General features: G+C 45.3%; 1 protein-coding gene across 2 annotated transcripts in view; it reads left to right on the top strand.

Moving 5' to 3' along the window:
* The window catches only part of Znf532 (zinc finger protein 532), a 113,152-nt gene that overhangs the window by 45,981 nt on the left and 49,902 nt on the right, over nt 1-17,269 (top strand). The window contains exons 3-4 of one of the 2 annotated variants that reach the window (XM_028774230.1): nt 91-2,440; nt 15,452-15,633. In XM_028774230.1, coding sequence (XP_028630063.1) covers nt 104-2,440; nt 15,452-15,633 — 2,519 coding nt within the window. In that variant the 5' untranslated portion in view covers nt 91-103. The remainder of the gene's footprint in view (nt 1-90; nt 2,441-15,451; nt 15,634-17,269) is intronic. The other variant, XM_028774232.1, reaches the window with a different exon arrangement.

Below are 17,269 nucleotides of genomic sequence, written 5' to 3'. Positions count from 1 at the left end.
TCAGTGCTGAGTGTTTAGTGTGAACACCACAGTAGGGCTGACTTCATAATCAGTGCTAATTGCTCAAATTCTTTTTCCTTCCTCTAACAGAACAATCAGATTCATGACCATGGGGGATATGAAGACCCCCGACTTCGATGACCTCTTGGCAGCATTTGACATACCAGATATGGTTGATCCTAAAGCAGCGATTGAGTCCGGACACGATGACCACGAAAGCCACGTTAAGCAGAACGCTCACGTGGATGACGACTCTCACACTCCATCATCCTCCGATGTCGGCGTCAGTGTGATTGTGAAGAACGTTCGCAACATTGACTCCTCCGAGGGAGTGGAGAAAGATGGCCACAATCCCACAGGCAACGGTTTGCATAACGGGTTTCTCTCAGCATCCTCTCTTGACAGCTATGGTAAGGATGGAGCCAAGTCCTTAAAAGGAGACGCAGCTGCCTCAGAGGTGACTCTTAAGGACCCAGCATTCAGCCAGTTCAGCCCCATCTCCAGCGCTGAGGAGTTTGAGGATGATGAGAAAATAGAGGTGGACGACCCTCCTGACAAGGAGGAGGCGCGGGCCGGTTTCAGATCAAATGTGCTGACGGGCTCAGCTCCCCAGCAGGACTTCGACAAACTGAAGGCACTTGGAGGGGAAAACACCAGCAAGACTGGAGTATCTGCATCAGGCCACATGGATAAAAACAAAGTCAAGAGAGAAGCAGAAGGCAATTCAATAACCCTGAGTGTTTATGAGTCATTTAAGGTCAGAAAAGCAGAGGATAAGTTGAAGGAGAACTCTGAGAAGATGCTTGAGAACAGGGTCCTCGATGGGAAGCCGAGCTCCGAGAAGAATGACTCCAGCATGGCTGCCGCCACATCCTCCAAGACAAAGTCGTCCTCAAAGCTCTCGTCGTGCATAGCCGCCATCGCAGCTCTCAGTGCTAAGAAGGCTGCTTCTGACTCCTGCAAAGAGCCTGTGCCCAACTCGAGGGAAGCGTCTCCATTACCAAAAGAAGTGAATGACAGCCCCAAAGCTGCTGACAAGTCTCCTGAATCCCAGAATCTTATTGATGGCACCAAGAAGGCCTCCCTGAAGCCATCAGATAGTCCCAGGAGTGTATCCAGTGAGAACAGCAGCAAAGGATCCCCATCCTCTCCTGTGGGGTCTACCCCAGCAATCCCCAAAGTCCGCATCAAGACCATCAAGACATCTTCTGGAGAGATTAAGAGGACAGTGACTAGAGTACTGCCAGAAGTGGACCTGGACTCTGGGAAGAAGCCTTCGGAGCAGGCAGCGTCCGTGATGGCATCTGTGACGTCACTTCTGTCATCTTCAGCATCAGCCGCAGTCCTCTCCTCCCCACCCAGGGCACCTCTGCAGACAGCCATGGTTACCAGTGCAGTTTCCTCTGCAGAGCTGACCCCCAAACAGGTCACCATCAAGCCCGTGGCTACGGCTTTTCTACCCGTGTCTGCTGTCAAGACAGCAGGGTCTCAAGTCATCAATCTGAAGCTCGCTAACAACACAACGGTGAAAGCCACGGTCATATCCGCTGCCTCTGTTCAGAGCGCCAGCAGTGCCATCATCAAAGCTGCCAATGCCATCCAGCAGCAAACCGTTGTGGTGCCGGCATCCAGCCTGGCCAATGCCAAACTCGTGCCAAAGACTGTGCACCTTGCCAACCTTAACCTTCTGCCTCAGGGTGCCCAGGCCACCTCTGAACTCCGCCAAGTGCTCACCAAACCTCAGCAACAAATAAAGCAGGCAATAATCAATGCAGCGGCCTCGCAACCACCTAAGAAGGTGTCTCGCGTCCAGGTGGTGTCCTCCTTGCAGAGCTCTGTGGTGGAAGCTTTCAACAAGGTGCTGAGCAGCGTCAACCCAGTCCCTGTTTACATCCCGAACCTCAGTCCTCCCGCCAACGCAGGGATCACATTACCCATGCGAGGCTATAAGTGCTTGGAGTGTGGGGATGCCTTCGCCCTAGAAAAGAGCCTGAGCCAGCACTACGACAGGCGTAGTGTGCGCATCGAAGTAACATGCAACCACTGTACAAAGAACCTTGTTTTTTACAACAAATGCAGCCTGCTTTCTCATGCCCGAGGGCATAAGGAGAAAGGCGTGGTAATGCAGTGCTCCCACTTAATCCTAAAGCCAGTCCCAGCCGACCAGATGATAGTCTCTCCGTCCAGCAATACTGCGGCTTCCACTCTGCAGAGCTCTGTGGGAGCTGCCACACACACTGTCACAAAAGTCCAGCCTGGCATAGCTGGGGCAGTTATTTCAGCTCCTCCAAGTACACCCATCACCCCAGCCATGCCCCTAGAGGAAGACCCCTCCAAGCTCTGTAGACACAGTCTCAAGTGTTTGGAGTGTAATGAAGTCTTCCAGGATGAGACGGCCCTGGCTACACATTTCCAGCATGCTGCAGACACGTGTGGACAAGTAGAGTATCATTTACATTTCGGTGTTTCGGTGACGAGTCAGTCTATAGCCACAAGCGCTTCATCAGATGCCGTGTGCGTGTGTGTGTGCGTGTGTGTGTGTGTGTGTGTGTGTGTGTGTGAGTATGGGAAAGGGAAAAGATGGTTTTCATAGAGGAGATGCAGTGCTGAAGTACAAGGGCGATTCCTTAGCCAGATAGAGCGTGTGCTCTGGTTGTATTATGTTAGGTAATGGCTCAGGCATTGGAAATCTGAGACTTAGCAGTAAATTCAGTGTCTTCTCATCATATGAAGTGTTTAGCTTGGATTACATTGGCACAGTATCTGAGTCTTTTAGTTTTGGATTTTTGACAATTGCTGGTATTTATAGCAGTGAAATGACTTAAACATCCACTGACTACTACTTAAAAGCACTCTACTTAGAGACTGTGGTTCAAAAATGTGTTCAGTAATGGTCATGATGATTTTAACTACAAATTGCAAACCATCGGGCTCAGTAAACCTTTGTGACTTTTTTGAGGTGAAGTACAGGTTGCTGTTGGTGAAAGACATCTTATCATTTGCATCAATTCATTCTCTCTCTCAATCACTTTCTCCATGAAGCAACATTTGGTTAATACATAGCATGCATAGCAAGCATTCCTAACATGCTGAGTGAAATAATTCCCAACTAGAGAGAACATGGTGTGTGCATGTATACACATATATATATACACACACATATACATTGTGTTGGGTGAAAAAGCTTATGTGGCTCAAAAGGGAGGGTGCCTAGGATGGACCCCTGACTGAGGGTCTCAGCCTCTGACATGAAGACCCAGTGGTAGGCGAGCTTCTCTTTGTTCCCCCCAGTATTTTGTTGTTATCTTGGAGCTTTGTGCTGTGGTCAGAAACCTGACACTGTCTGTAGTTTTTCAAGGTCAGCTACTGACTTAAACCAATGGGTAGGATTTGAGTTTGGGGAATGAAAGATAGGATCTGTTCTGTTGTTTTGTTTGTTTGTTTTTTCCTTTTGTTTTCTGACTAGTTGAAGTGGAGTTTTGAGCACATTTTTGCAGGTTTGGATGTTTGATGTATTCAGGGAGAGGAGGAGTTACCATGCCAGCCATGGCTGTCAGAGCATGTTCTAGGGCAGGCTTCCGTTTCATCATGAAAAGCAAAGCCCCAAAGCCATTTCCTGAGTTGTTTGTGCTGTTGTGTCAGTGAACAGTGTGGGTGGTGGGATGGGCTCCTGCAGGGCCCAGGCTGCACTGCTGTGGTTGTGGACTCTGAGTTCGGCTGCCCTCAGCTGTGCCGTTTCTTTGGGACCTGGAAGGACATGAGTAGAGTAGTAGTACCCTGTGCTTCCCAGCTTTTGTTCTTAGGTAAAAATGCTCAGGATTGACACTTAGTAGGGTCAAGTGGTGAAGCTTTCCCTTGGGGGAGAGATGAGTGTCTCCTGTTACTTGGTCTGTTTGTTTGTTTGTTTGTTTGTTTAAAAAACCAACAGTATTTTGCTGGGACAAGTAAAACCTGATTATCTGGAATCCAAAGGAATGAATCATGGCAGATGTACATTGAGTAAAACATATATACACTCTTTCTTTACGTAGGCCCAAGTCACCCACTCAGATCCCTCAAGAGCTGTTTGTTCAGTAAGCTTGTGCCGGCTGTGGAGCCCACTCTTCAGGGCTGGTGTCCTAGCAGCGCCCTGGGTGACTTTCTCCTCCTGGCACTCATTTCCTTGTCTCTCATTGCAACCATGGTCCAAAAGGACCTCACGTACGGTCTCGGTTGTGCACAGATAGCTGGCTCACATGCTCCAGGAGAGACGCTTGCTTCTGCTCAGCAGCTTGGGCCTGTGCTAGCTTTTCACAGAAAGGCTCTTCTTCCTCCTGGCTCTCTTCTGAGCCAGTATGAGACTTTTCTGCAGCAAGAAAAGCAATATAACTTTAAAATGTAGCGGGAGCTTGAGTGGCCCTCCACTGACAGCTACCAAAGCAGCAGGATGCAGGGCTGCAGTATCTAAGAATGTATCATAGTTTTTATTCATTGTTGAGCTTGTCGACCATATGAATTTTAGTCAATGTCAGTTCAGGAAATTCCTACCTGTCAAAACAGTATCCTTTCTGAGAGTGATACTTAATGTTTTTCTTTTTTTCTTAGAAAATTTGGAGGTTGAATTAGGGTACCTGTAAATACCAAAGGCTTTGCTAAGCCTGATTCCTGTTTTCTGCTGTGTCCAAGGATTTAAAACCTACTTTTATTTTCCGTTTTCCCATTAACCTCCACCTTCTTGGTTACTCATTGGTGAGTTGAGAAGCAGGATTACTTCTCAGCTGTAGAAGCTTCCTTGCCCTCATGCCCGAGCATGCTCTCTGAAGTAGGTTCCAGTGCCAGGAAAGCCCATGCTTTCGGCTCTTGGCTTCCCCTAGCTGGGTCCCAGTGTCAGGTCTCCTGTCTGCATGTTAGTCTTAGAGTCAACCTCCATAGATTTCTGAAGTGACCCTACTGTCTCTGTTAGATTCTGAAGGTTTAAAAGTGTCCTTGGGGCCCCTAGAACAGCTGGCGCCTTACTTTGGGTGGTACCTCTCAGTTTGTTTTAGCTGGGCCTGGGCAGTATGGTAGCAGGATCCTATTTCTTATTTTGAGATAATTGTAAGTTCATGTAAGAAATATGAGATGTTCTATGCAAAACCCTTCATTTAGTATCCCCATGATGACAGTCCATAGAAACACAAAATACTATCACAGCCAAAACATTGAGAGAGCAGCATGGTCAGGTACACAATGATTTCACCCTGTGAGAATAGCTCCCATTGCCACCCTGTTGTGTCTTAACCCCTGGCAACTGCTACCTGTTTGCATTTCTGTACATTTGCCAATTTATGGATGTGAAGATAAGGAAAACGTTCAGTATGTAAGTGGATTGGATTTTTTCACTCAGTACAGTTCCCTGGAAACGCGTCTAATGCCCGGATCAGGACAGATGCTGACTTACAGTGGATGGCGTTATGCTCTCAGTAAACCCATCATTAGTTGACAGTATAAGAAAGTGCCTGGGTCTGGAGAGATGGCTCAGTGGTTAAGAGCACTGATTGCTCTTCCAGAGGTCCTGAGTTCAATTCCCAGCAACCACATGGTGGCTCACAGCCATCTGTAATGGGATCTGATGCCCACTTCTGGTGTATCTGAAGACATCTGCAGTGTACTCATATACATAAAGTCTTTAAAAAAAAAAAAGAAAGAAAAAAAAAAAAGAAAATGCCCAAGATTGGGGCTGGAGAGATGACTCAGCTGTGAAGAGCATTGGCTGCTCTCCCAGAGGACCTGGGTTCAATTCCCAGCATCCACATAGCAGCTCACAATTGTTTATAACTCTAGTTCCAGGAGATCTGACATCCTCACACCAACACACATAAAATTAAATTAAATAAATTATTAACAAAAAAAGAAAAGAAAATGCCCAATACAAGCACAAATACCCTAGCTTTGAAATACCGCACACTGAAATGTCACTTGTTCACCTTTGGGACTTGGTGGTTCTGTGGCTGACTGCCCAGCACGGAAGAAATGGCTGCCTGCACGTGAAGATTAGGATTGAGGATTTACTTTCCTACATCAGAATATTCTGAGCCAATCACAACTAGTTTAGGACCCTCTGTAGTTTGTTCTGTTTTATTGCTGTATAGTACTGCAACCATATGGTTTGTACCATAGTTCTGGGTTTTGTTTTATTACAAAAATGTTGGCTGGAGAGGCAGATTAGCAAAGAGCACTTGTTGCCCTTGGTAAGACCCTGGTTTGCTTCTCACCCACATGGCCTTCACAACTGTCTATAACTCTAGTTCCAGGGTGCCTGTTGCCCTCTTCTGATCTCTCTGGGTACTGCATGCATGCATTGCTCATACATACATGCAGGCAGAGCACATTCAAATTAAGTATTTTTAAGAAATGTGTGTGCTTATGTGCATCTGTACATGTGTTCATGAACGTGTGTGCTTGTGTGTGTCATCAAGGAGTTGATGTCTGGTGATTTCCTTTATTGCTCCCCACCTTACTGTTTTAAAATATTCTTAAACATTTATTTGTTTTATATGTAGGAATGCTTTGTGTACCCCATACATGTCTGGTGCCCTGCAGCTTCTAGGGATTGAACCTAGGTCCTCTGCAAGAATGAGTGCTTTTAACCTCTGGTCCATCTCTCCAGGCCCCTCTTCCTTGTATTTTGTTTTTGTTCATAGTTTTTAGTCAGGGTCTCCGTATGTACCCCGCCTGTCCTGGAATTTGCTATGTAGACCATCTTGAACTCACAGAGATGCACCTACCTCTGCCTTTTGAATGTGAGGGCTAAAAACATGTGTCACATGCCAGGTCTTTTGATTTGTGTTTTCACATTTGTGCCTGTGATCTGTTTTGAACTTTTGTAGGAGGCTGACTGGGCCACTCATTTTTTTAGCCAGTGTACCTTTCTCTAGCGTCACTCACTGAAAAGGCTGTCTTTCCTTGGGAATGGTGTGCACCTCTGTCATGTTGTCACTAGCATATTTGTGGGGTGTCTGCTGGTCTGTGTGTCTGTCCCTCTCTTTGTACACCGAGGCTTGAAGCTCATGAAACATACATAGTATCCTTAGCAGCGCACACGGTTCTTCCCAGGACTGCTTCTGCCATCCTCCTCACTCGTCTTCCATAAGGAGTAGGAATACCTACAAGGAAACCATGCCAGCCCCGTGATAGAAATTATGTTAAAGGTGTGAAGTACTTTGAAGGGACAGTTGGCATCTGTATGTGCTGAGTCTTAGTCCTCAGACATAGCCTGGCCCCACATACTCAGATCTCTAGTTGGCTTCTGTGTTTTTCCAGCATGTACGTTCTGTTCATGTTTTGATAGATTTTGGTTGCTTGATTGAATGATCAGTTAGTGAGTTGTTCATGTATATTGGGGATGAAACAGAGCTCAAGATATAATAGACTGAATCCCCACCTGAAATTTATTATTTTAAAGCAATTATAATTTTGCTGTGCATAAGTCCATTGATAATCTATAGAGAAATCAGTGTTGTTTATTTATTGTGTATCCCGTGATTCTCTTGAACTTACTCGTTTCAGTTTGGGGGTTCAGCCACTGATTTCCCAGGTTTGGGAATAGCCGTAGTCTAGGGAGTTGCACCCGATCAGGCTGCATGACCCTTTGGCTGTACTGTGAGTACTGCTTTACTGAGACCCTCCTGCATCTGCATTCATGTAGGCTTGTTGTCCCCTTGTCCTTATCTGGGGTAGAGCTTTGTAGAGTGAATTGAGAAGTGTTTCTTCTTCCCCTGTGTTCCATATGAGAGTGAGTAGGATTGGAGTTAGTGTCTCTTTAAATGTTTTAGTAAGTTCTCCAGTGAAGCCGTCTGGGCTTGGGTATTTCTTTGGGCACTTTCCATTCTCACTGGAATGGGTTGGTGAAGGGGCTCATTTTCTGTTCCCTTGCTTCCCTCTTTGACTCTATCTGGGCAGGGTCTTTGGGACTCATTGCAGTTTCAGGAGGTGGAATTGGGCATGGCTGGTGGCCACAGTATTCCTGGAATCCTGGTACTCAGCTAGGTCTCTGCCTTGACCCTGTTACAGCTTTCCTGGGGTGGGGATGGGGTTGTGTGTCTTCATTTCTGCATCTCTGGCTTCCTCAACTCCAATCTGAGATAAAAGCAAACGTGGATGCTCCCAGCCTGCCCTTTGCCTTTGCCTCCGGTCTCTGGCCAGGCTGGCTTCTTGTCCTCTTTTCGGAGCTTGGATGTGTTCTGTCTTAACACCTTGGTGTCCACCTGTCCCCAGTGGGAGGGCAGGAAAGGACACTTCAGCTCCATTTTTCTGGAAGAGGAAGTTGTTCTCCACTTTCCATTGCTTTGTTGTTGGCTTAAGACAAGTTGTTGCTCTGTAGTCCAGGCCGGCTTTGAACTTAGGACCCTTTGCTTCCCTGTGGTAGAATTTCACACCTATACTTTGCCTTGTTTTTATTTTTTTTTTAAAGATTTATTTTATTTATATGAATGCACTGTAGCTGTCTTCAGACACACCAAAAGAGAGCATCAGATCTTATTTCAAGTGATTGTGAGCCACCATGTGGTTGCTGGGAATTGAACTCAGGACCTCTGGAAGAGCAGTCACTGCTCTTAACCACCAAGCCATCTCTCCAGTATCCCTCTCCCCCTTTTTTGAGTCAGGGTCCTTCTATTGTGTAGCTCAGGCTATCCTGGAACTTGCTCTGTGGAAGAGGTTGGCATTAGACTCACAGGGATCTATCCACTCCCTTAGTGCTGGCTTTAAGCATGTTCCAGGCACTTCGTCCTGTCTTTATGGAGAGCTATGCTCCACCCAAGCTCCAGGGGGGTGAAATTAGGTTCCTGTTGGGGCTCTTTTTAAAATCAATTGTTTTTTGGTCAGCATGCAAAGAAATACATTCACTGTGGCTTTCCACGGACATCTTTCTGTTGAGTCTTTATTTGCCCTGTCCTTCGTTCCTCTTCTTGCCCCACTTCTTCATGGCAGATAGTTCCTTCTTCTACATCATTCATTTATTTAGGGATTTCTCTTTGACTGGCCATTCTCTACCCAGTGTCAGTTTCTTTCCCCTCATCTCCATCTTCCAGAGAGGCAGCTTCTTCATTTCTTCCTCATGGCTGGTGATTGGCCCTCAGCCTTTCTCCTCAGCTCTCAGCCATGTCATGCAGCTCAGCCTGGCTCCGTAATTTTCTTTCTCTCCAGTGCTGGGGATGGAACCAGAGCTTCCTTCCTGGTCTCCCTCCCAGGTGCTGCACCCCTAGCCACAGGTGCCCTTTTTACCTTTCTTCCCCCTCCTCCTCCCCCTCCCCTCCCCCTCCTCCTCCTCTCCCCCTCCCTCTCCCTCTCCCTTTCCTCTCCCGTGTATTTTTAGAACAGACCTTTCTTTCCCTGTGCATCTCTGAGCCTAGTGAGGCTTTCTTCCTGAGAATTTTGCTGTGGCTGGGTCGGCCACTCACAGCATTCAGCCTTTGGAGACTGTGCCCATGACATTTGCTGAGCCTGTCTCTGCCAGTCACTGTTGTCCTTCCCATGCTTTATGAATGACCTATAGGAAGCCTCTAATTACCCCAGAGCAGTAGAACACCTCTTTTTCAGGAGCCGGTACCATGCTCAGTCATGCTTGGTAGTCCCTGGAAAGAGCTGGCTTGCCGTAGAGGGCATATGTAGGCTTTCTTTCCTTATACTGCTCATGCCTGGGTCTGAGTCATGGGATTTTATTGTCTGTGACAGATGATGTGGTCCAGGGTTCCCAGCATATGCTTGGGTGGGTTCTGTAGCCAAGGGAGAGGATCGTCTCTTCCTTGTAGCATGGGATGGAGCAGTGTAATGAAGACAGAGCTGTGGGCAGACAACACATAGTCACACATGCACTCAAATGCTCACTCAAGATACACACTTGTGCTCACATGCACTCTCAGGCACACTCTTATACTCACATGTATTCACAACACAGGCTGCAATTTGGGGCTTCCTTTTCACTGTATGATGTATAGCAGCTGCTTTGGATACCTTGACAAGGCAGTGAGTGCATGGAGAGGCCAGAGAAGCAGTCCTGCAGTTTAAGTGTTCAAGAGCTGATGTCTGCAGGTTTAAAAGTTGATGCTGAGATTCACTGGAATGCCATGCTTCACCTCTTAGTGAAGCATGATGAAATTTAGCCAAATGCAGGCTGCCTAATATGGCAGCCAGTCCCAGTGCTGGGAAGGTGGAGTCCAGCAAGAGGACTCCGGGAACGACTGACCAGTCCTGTCCTATCAGTGAGCCCCAAGTCCCAGGGAAGGACCTTGTCTTAGGAAGAAGCTGGGAAAGGGGTTGAGGAAGATGCCTCATGTCACTCTCTGAGCGTCACAAATTATGTGTGCATTTAGTTTTAAATAAGTTCTTAGTTGTAAATCAGGTTTCCATAGGTTTCACATGACTGTAAAATCAGACTCTAACAGGCTCTTGGGATACTTTTTAATTTTGCAATTGGAGAAACAAATGTCCAACTAGTGGCAGAGCTGGGCAGTGCCCTTCTTAGCTCATTGCCTCTCCTTCACTTTGTCACTTTCCTGGGATGTAAGACTTGATGTTACAGTTGGGGACCCAAGGATCCCAGAGTGCAGTCTTGGGCTTGTTTTGTCATTGGCCTCAGGAGTGCAGTAGATATGGAAGGCATAGCTTCTTGGCCCTCTCTTTTTAGAGGCTGATAACTCATTTCAGTCTGAAGAACCTTATGGGCAGTTAAAGTTTCTTTTTAATATTTAGAATTATATCATGTGCATGTTGTCTGTGCAGCACGTGCAGGCTTGGTGTCCACGGAGGTCAGAGCACAGGCTCGCTGGAACTGGAGTTATTAATGGCTGTAATTAATGGATCAGCATGGGTGCTGGATCCTCTACAGGAGCAGCCCGGACCCTTTTTAGACTGTTGAGTCACCTCTCCAGTCCCGCTAAGCAATTAAAAAACAGATTTTATTTTTTGGAGCTGATGAGATGGCTCAGTAATAAATGTACCTGCCACACCAAGCTTGAGAACCTGAGTTCAATCCCTGGAGCCTGCATCCTGGAAGGAGAGAACCAAACCTGCAAATTGTTCTCAGATCTCCACATGGATGCTATGACACATGCATGCCCATATTCTTATACCTATACATGTACACACACACAGAGAGAAATATTATAGAAAGGGTAGTTTTATTTTTAACTCTCTGCATGTGTGTATGTGTGTGTTTGCGTGTGTGCTTGCATGTGTGCAGGCAGGTGTAGCAGGCCAGACTCCCTGGAGCTGGAGCTGGAGCTGGAGCTGGAGCTGGAGCTGGAGCTGGAGCTGGAGGTATAGTCAGTTGTGAGCTGCCCAATAAGTGTGATGGGATCTGGTCCTCAGGATGGCAGTATGAACTTTTAACTACTGAGCCATCTCAAGTCTCCTTTCTGGCCTCTAAATCTGGCATGCTATATATTAAATTCTTTTGAGCTGTCTCTGCCCTGTTCTCATTTCTAGATAAACTGTTCAAAAGCACTTTCTTCTAGAAGTTCTAGAGCATCGTTCCCCCATCATTTTCAGAAGATTAAGTGTCCTTGCCTCTACTCTTCCTTTCCACCCCGCTCCCCAGCCCCATGTTGCAGTCAGCCCAAGGCCTTAGCCTCACTAGACAGGTGCATCACTGCCAAGCTGTACCCACAGTCTTTGGGCTTTATTATTTTAGACAGACTCTTGCTGTTACCCAGGCTGATCTTGAACTAATGATTCTCTTGCCCAAATGCAGGGATTACAGATGTGAGCCACTGGCTTTCAGATGAAGACTTTGCACTGCTCTCCAAACTGCTAATTTTGTCTTTCCCCAGTTTACATGGTAGTGTTGCTAACTCTTAAAGAACTTGTATCCTCTCGAAGTAATCATCTAAGTATGTGTGTCTGCCACATGCGTCTGTCTGTGAATTACCTCATTTAGGCAGCTCTTGCTGGGAATTTCGACTGTGGCAGTGATTTGGGAACAACTGCTCACTAGCTCTGGGAACAAAGGAGATACATATAATCAGTGTGTGTGATACATGCTTTGTATCGTTCCCATTTAAATGAGATCTGGAAATAAAGCGCTTTCTCTCTGAGCTAATTGTGAAACTGAAACCCAGGAAAGAAGCTGCTATGCTTTACTACGACCATTAAGAACATGATTTACTGTAGATGCAGTGTGTGGAACTGTATTAAAGGGCAGTGGTAATGACTTTGCATCTGGTCCCCTTGCTGAGCTGCAGTGTTCTGGCTTCTGCATCCTGTGTGTTGCAGGCCTGAGCTCTAAGTTTACCTGTGAGGAGATGCTCTGTGCGGTCTTCTCGAGACTTTCTCACCCTTCCCTTGTTACCTTTCCCTGGCTGTATGTCTCCCTAAAAAAACAAATTGAAACAAAGAATTGTTTTCCTTGTTATTCAAGTAATTCCTCACTTATGCAAAGTGGGTGCTGAGGTTGATGTCCAACCTCTTAAGGGACATCAGGCCTTGCCCCCTGTGCTCAATATCAGGCTCCTGGCTGTTAGCCCACCAGGCTCAGGGGGACTGTGACTTTTTCAGCCACCTTTCCTAGTTCTCTAGTGCTGCTTTACTGTTGACAAGTAAGATTAGTTAAAAAAACCATTCTCTGAGCAAATGAGGCTGCCCCCAGAGAAGAAATTAGCTGCTTTGCGTAAGCATCACAGACTTTATGCATGTTCTGAGGACAGTAAGCCTAATTTTCAAAGACATAAATCCACATATGTATTTCTTCTGATTTCTTCTCTTACAGGCTACGCACTGCTGAGCTAAACTGCTGGTTCTCCTACTGAGTTGACGAGCAGCCTCAGTTTGTGCCAATTAAGGAAAAATTTCTTTGACTTTAAACAAAAAGGAAGGGAAAGTCAGATTCTGTTAAACCACAAAGAATCCACATACTCTCCTCTGCTCAGTGTATCCCCTAAGCCCAGAGAACGTGCATTTTGTCGTGTATTCAAAGCATCCCAGAAGAGCTAGTGGAATCGCCCCTCTCTGCAACAAGGACAGTTATGCAACCTGAGTCCGAATAGTTAAGTAAACAGTGTCCTAAGAGTTCAGAAACACGGGTAGTATGCAAACATCAAGGAGAGTGCTTCTGAATGGAATACAAAATGGAATGGAGGCATGCAACAGTAACCAAGAGAGAAACGCAGGAGTAGGTGTGGGGTCTGCATACCTATATGTGTGCACCTGTATAAACTGTAGGTAAGATCCCCATACCTCCGCTGTGGTCAGTGTCCACACCCTCCCAGCCTAAGAGCTGCAGGACTCAATGTGCTTGACTTGAGGCCGGACTCTTTCCTTCTGGGTCTGATATGGGTGGGGAGCCTCAGCTGTCGGCTGTGCATGGTTGGAAGAGAGGGAGTTGTGGTAATGGTGACCTCAGTGATGTCGATAGCAGAATAAGTTGTGTATTTTATATGTATTGTAAAGAGCAACTGTTACTAAATCATGACGGATGATAATGTGTTTAGCTTTAATGGAACGCACGGCCCTTGTTCTTTGAGATTTTCTTTTCTTTTGGCTTTGTACTATTATAAAATTAGTATAATCACATTGCTTTAGCTAGGGGAGATGCCATGGGGAAAGAGACTGATTTCTCATCTGAACATCAATGGGTCATCTTTGGCATTCAGTTTTATTTTTCAAGCTTTTCAACTCGATGTTTTGTGGTTATTCAGCTCCTGTGACCCCCCACCCCACATTCTGTTCTTTCTACTGCCACAGAGCCTGGTGGCTCCTGCTGCTTGCACTTAGGGTACTTTTCTGAACGTCATTAAGCCTTATCTCCTCTTCTGTAAAATGGAGGTATTACTGACTTCATAGAATATGAGAAATAAATGATACAATGTATTAATATAAATCTATATAAACTTCCTGATGTATTTAAAGGACTTAATCCACTGCTTGGCTCCTGGTGAAATGGAGCCAATCCATGTCTCTATGTATATTTATATCTATATACATACATGAGTATGTGCATTCAGCTGTGGGTGTGTGCATATGTGTATGTGTAGACATATATGTATAATGGTTTTTGACTTCTTTTAGAAATGAAAGCATGAGTTTTATTTCCAAGTAAATCGGCCTCCTGGGATGCCCTGGGAGTGCAGACGCCATAATTCTCACCTGGGATAATGGCTTGAGACGAAGCTAGAAGACCATAGTCAAAGAAGCCAGTGACTGCAATGCCTGTGCACCGGTAGCAGGCTCTTAACCAATGACGCTGTCGACTGGTTTTCCTTGTGGCAAGTTTTAACCTTGGAAGAATGTGTTCCTAGGAGTGGCATCTGTTAATGACATCAATGCTGCCTGTACTGCTCTTACTTTGTGATTGTAATAAACATTTTATGGGATAAAACTTGTATTTTAGTCCTTTCAGGAGAAAAGCCAAGAAATAACTTTTAAGTGAGTTTTGTTTATTTCTTAATATAAGTCACTTCAAAGCCTAAATTTAAATTTTTGGGCTTCATTCAAAATAACCATGAAGAATTAAAAAATATTTTTTAAATTGCTGTTAATCTGAAGATATTTTTAATCTCAGAAAAATCTATAGTTTGAGGTTTTCTTTGACTTTAATGCAGATGGTTCATTTCAGAATGCAAGCAGCATTTGTTTTTAGGACAAATGTCTGAGAAGTGTGTGCATTTCATTCACTTGAATTTGTTTTCAGTATGGTAGTTAGTTTATATTGACTGAATATTTTTTATTTATGTTTTAAATATATTTAAAATAGGCTATTTTTGATAATTCATGAAATATTTTTCTTTGAAGGTGATTTCAACCTTTATTTTAATACAGTCAGATTTTAAGCTTTGTAAAAATTCTTATGCTCTGAAATTTTCAGTTTAATGTCCAAATTTATGTATTTGGGCTTGGGTGTTTTGATTTCAATTATAAATCATATTATGACCAGTTCATCCATTTAAAGGCCAACTTTGTGTGTAAGAAGAAAGCCAGTTCCCAAGTCATTCTTTATGTGTTCCTGAATTTAAGATTTAAATAATTGAAGTGACTGGGCAAGAAGAAGAAATTGGATTAACCGGGGTTAATTTCTATTTTCCTGAGGCAAGTTCTGGATTATGGGAATTGCGGGTCCTGTTGAGCCTGTGAGTTCAGTAGTGTGCTATGTAGTTTATCTGCAAGCATGGTTTACAGATAACCCTTTGCTTGTCTAACCCTTTGCTCTGGGACGAAAATGCAAAAGAAACAGAATTGGAAATGTTAAAGCAGTGTTTTCTTTAGCTCACACTTTGGCACTGAGCCTGCCTCTGTAATGCTTACCATTTTTGTTTTACAGGGTGAAAGTTTTCCGTTAAACACGTAACCTTCAGGTTTGCTTTTCCCTCGGGCATTAGAGTCCTTTTTGTAGCAGTGTTTAAGATGAGACTCGTAACTAACTGTACAGCTTAACTAAGGTGATTTGCATATTAGCCGTGCCTAGCAGGACCAATCGTGTCTCCCCCTTTGGTTTATTTAGAAGACTTGCACTGTCTGCCAGATGCTGCTTCCTAACCAGTGCAGCTATGCTTCACATCAGAGAATCCATCAGCACAAATCTCCCTACACCTGCCCCGAGTGCGGGGCCATCTGCAGGTCGGTGCACTTCCAGAGCCACGTCACCAAGAACTGTCTGCACTACACACGGAGAGTTGGTTTTCGGTCAGTATGCCGTTCACTGATAACCGCACTGTGATTTGACAGGCCCGTGCACATGTGTAATTCTCGGGGTTATCTGGTGATACTGCAGCTCACGGATCCTCTGGGAACCTAGTTCATTGGTAGTTGAGTTGATCCATTTGAATCCTTCAATGCCACGTTGGCCTTGCCAATCCGTACAGATGAGGATAAGGGGTGAGGTGAATGCATGCTTGGAGCGTGGCCGTGGCCAGCAGCCTTAGCATCCTTTCCCCTCACTGTAATGTACTGTCACTCTCCTCATTTATCCTCTTCAGGAGTACTGTGCATTTCTGTACCTCTTACTACTTCCTTTCTAATAAATACAGACATGGATAGCTGTAAACCACACAGCAGGGTCCGGTGAACAGCCTTTACTGATAGCCATCTTTGGAGTTTCCCCTCCCCCACAGTTCCAGCCTCTTCATCTTTACGCCGGCTCTGGAGATTCCCAGATGTCTATTTTTGACATCTGGTGACTTTCATGTTCCTTTATCTAGTGTCAGGTGATGATACACTTTGTTCTCAGACTCTGCTACCTTCTTTAATATGGTCCCATCCCACTTACCTTAATCTCATGACAATCCCTCAAGGGACTGACTGTCTTGGGTGGCATGATGTCTTTGTTCTAGCAGAGGTGTCACGGTGACACATGCTTATCTTACTGTTTGGTTAGACTGTCAATGTGCAGTGGTTTTGCCCATTCCTAATTCCATCACACATTTTTGTAAAGACTGGTGTAGTTTGATGATTTTATTTTAGTTTGGTTTATGTTCTGGGATCACTAACTCCTGGGTAGCTCTGCCCAATTTTCTTTCTTTTCCATCCTCTTCCTCTTAAGATTTATTTCTTTTTATGTGTGTAGGTGTTTTGTCGACATGTATGCCTTTCCACCACATGTGTGTATTTATTGCCTGATGAGGTCAGAAGAGGAAGAGCTCAGATCCCTTAAAACTAGAGTTACAGATGGTTGTGAGCCACCATGTGGCTGCTCGGAATTGTTTTTTGGAAGAACAGCCAGTGCTCTTAACCACTGAGCCATCACTCCAGCTCCCCTCTGCTTAGTTTTCCAACTGTCTTTAATCTTACACCTTCACATTTGTGGTGCACAAATGCTTTATGGATTGAGATCTAACCTGGATTGAGAGGAAACCTTTAGTTTAGAAACCAGGTTGTCTCCTCCTCTTCCTCTTCCTCTTCCCCCCCCCCCCCCCCCTCCTCCTCCTCTTCTTCTTCTTCAATTTGCTAGATTTGCTTGTCACAAGTTGAGAAATTCATCTGTCCTCTGTGGTGCCCAGTTGCTTGGGGCAGTGACCTGCCTCCGACCCTCTGGGATGTGACAGTTAGACAGGATGGTCCATAGAGCCACACAGAACGATACTGTGGTTTGTACCACATGCTTGGGAACTGTGAGTGGATTCTGTACACGGCCAGGGAAGCAGCTGTGCAGCCTGTGCACTCGCTGGCTGATCTCTGCTGAATGCTATTTGTTCCCAGATTTCCTCTCGCTCAGAGAAACAAAGGCTAAATCTGAATGAATAGAGGACAGCCTTCTGTGCTCTGAGTTATTCCTGGGATCTTTGCTAAAACAGAAATCTTACATGTAGACTAAAAGCCTATG

This window comes from Grammomys surdaster, unplaced genomic scaffold (assembly GCF_004785775.1).
Source record: "Grammomys surdaster isolate TR1022 unplaced genomic scaffold, NIH_TR_1.0 239, whole genome shotgun sequence".
NCBI classification, from domain to species: domain Eukaryota; kingdom Metazoa; phylum Chordata; class Mammalia; order Rodentia; family Muridae; genus Grammomys; species Grammomys surdaster.
This window is presented reverse-complemented; position numbering and strand designations above follow the sequence as displayed.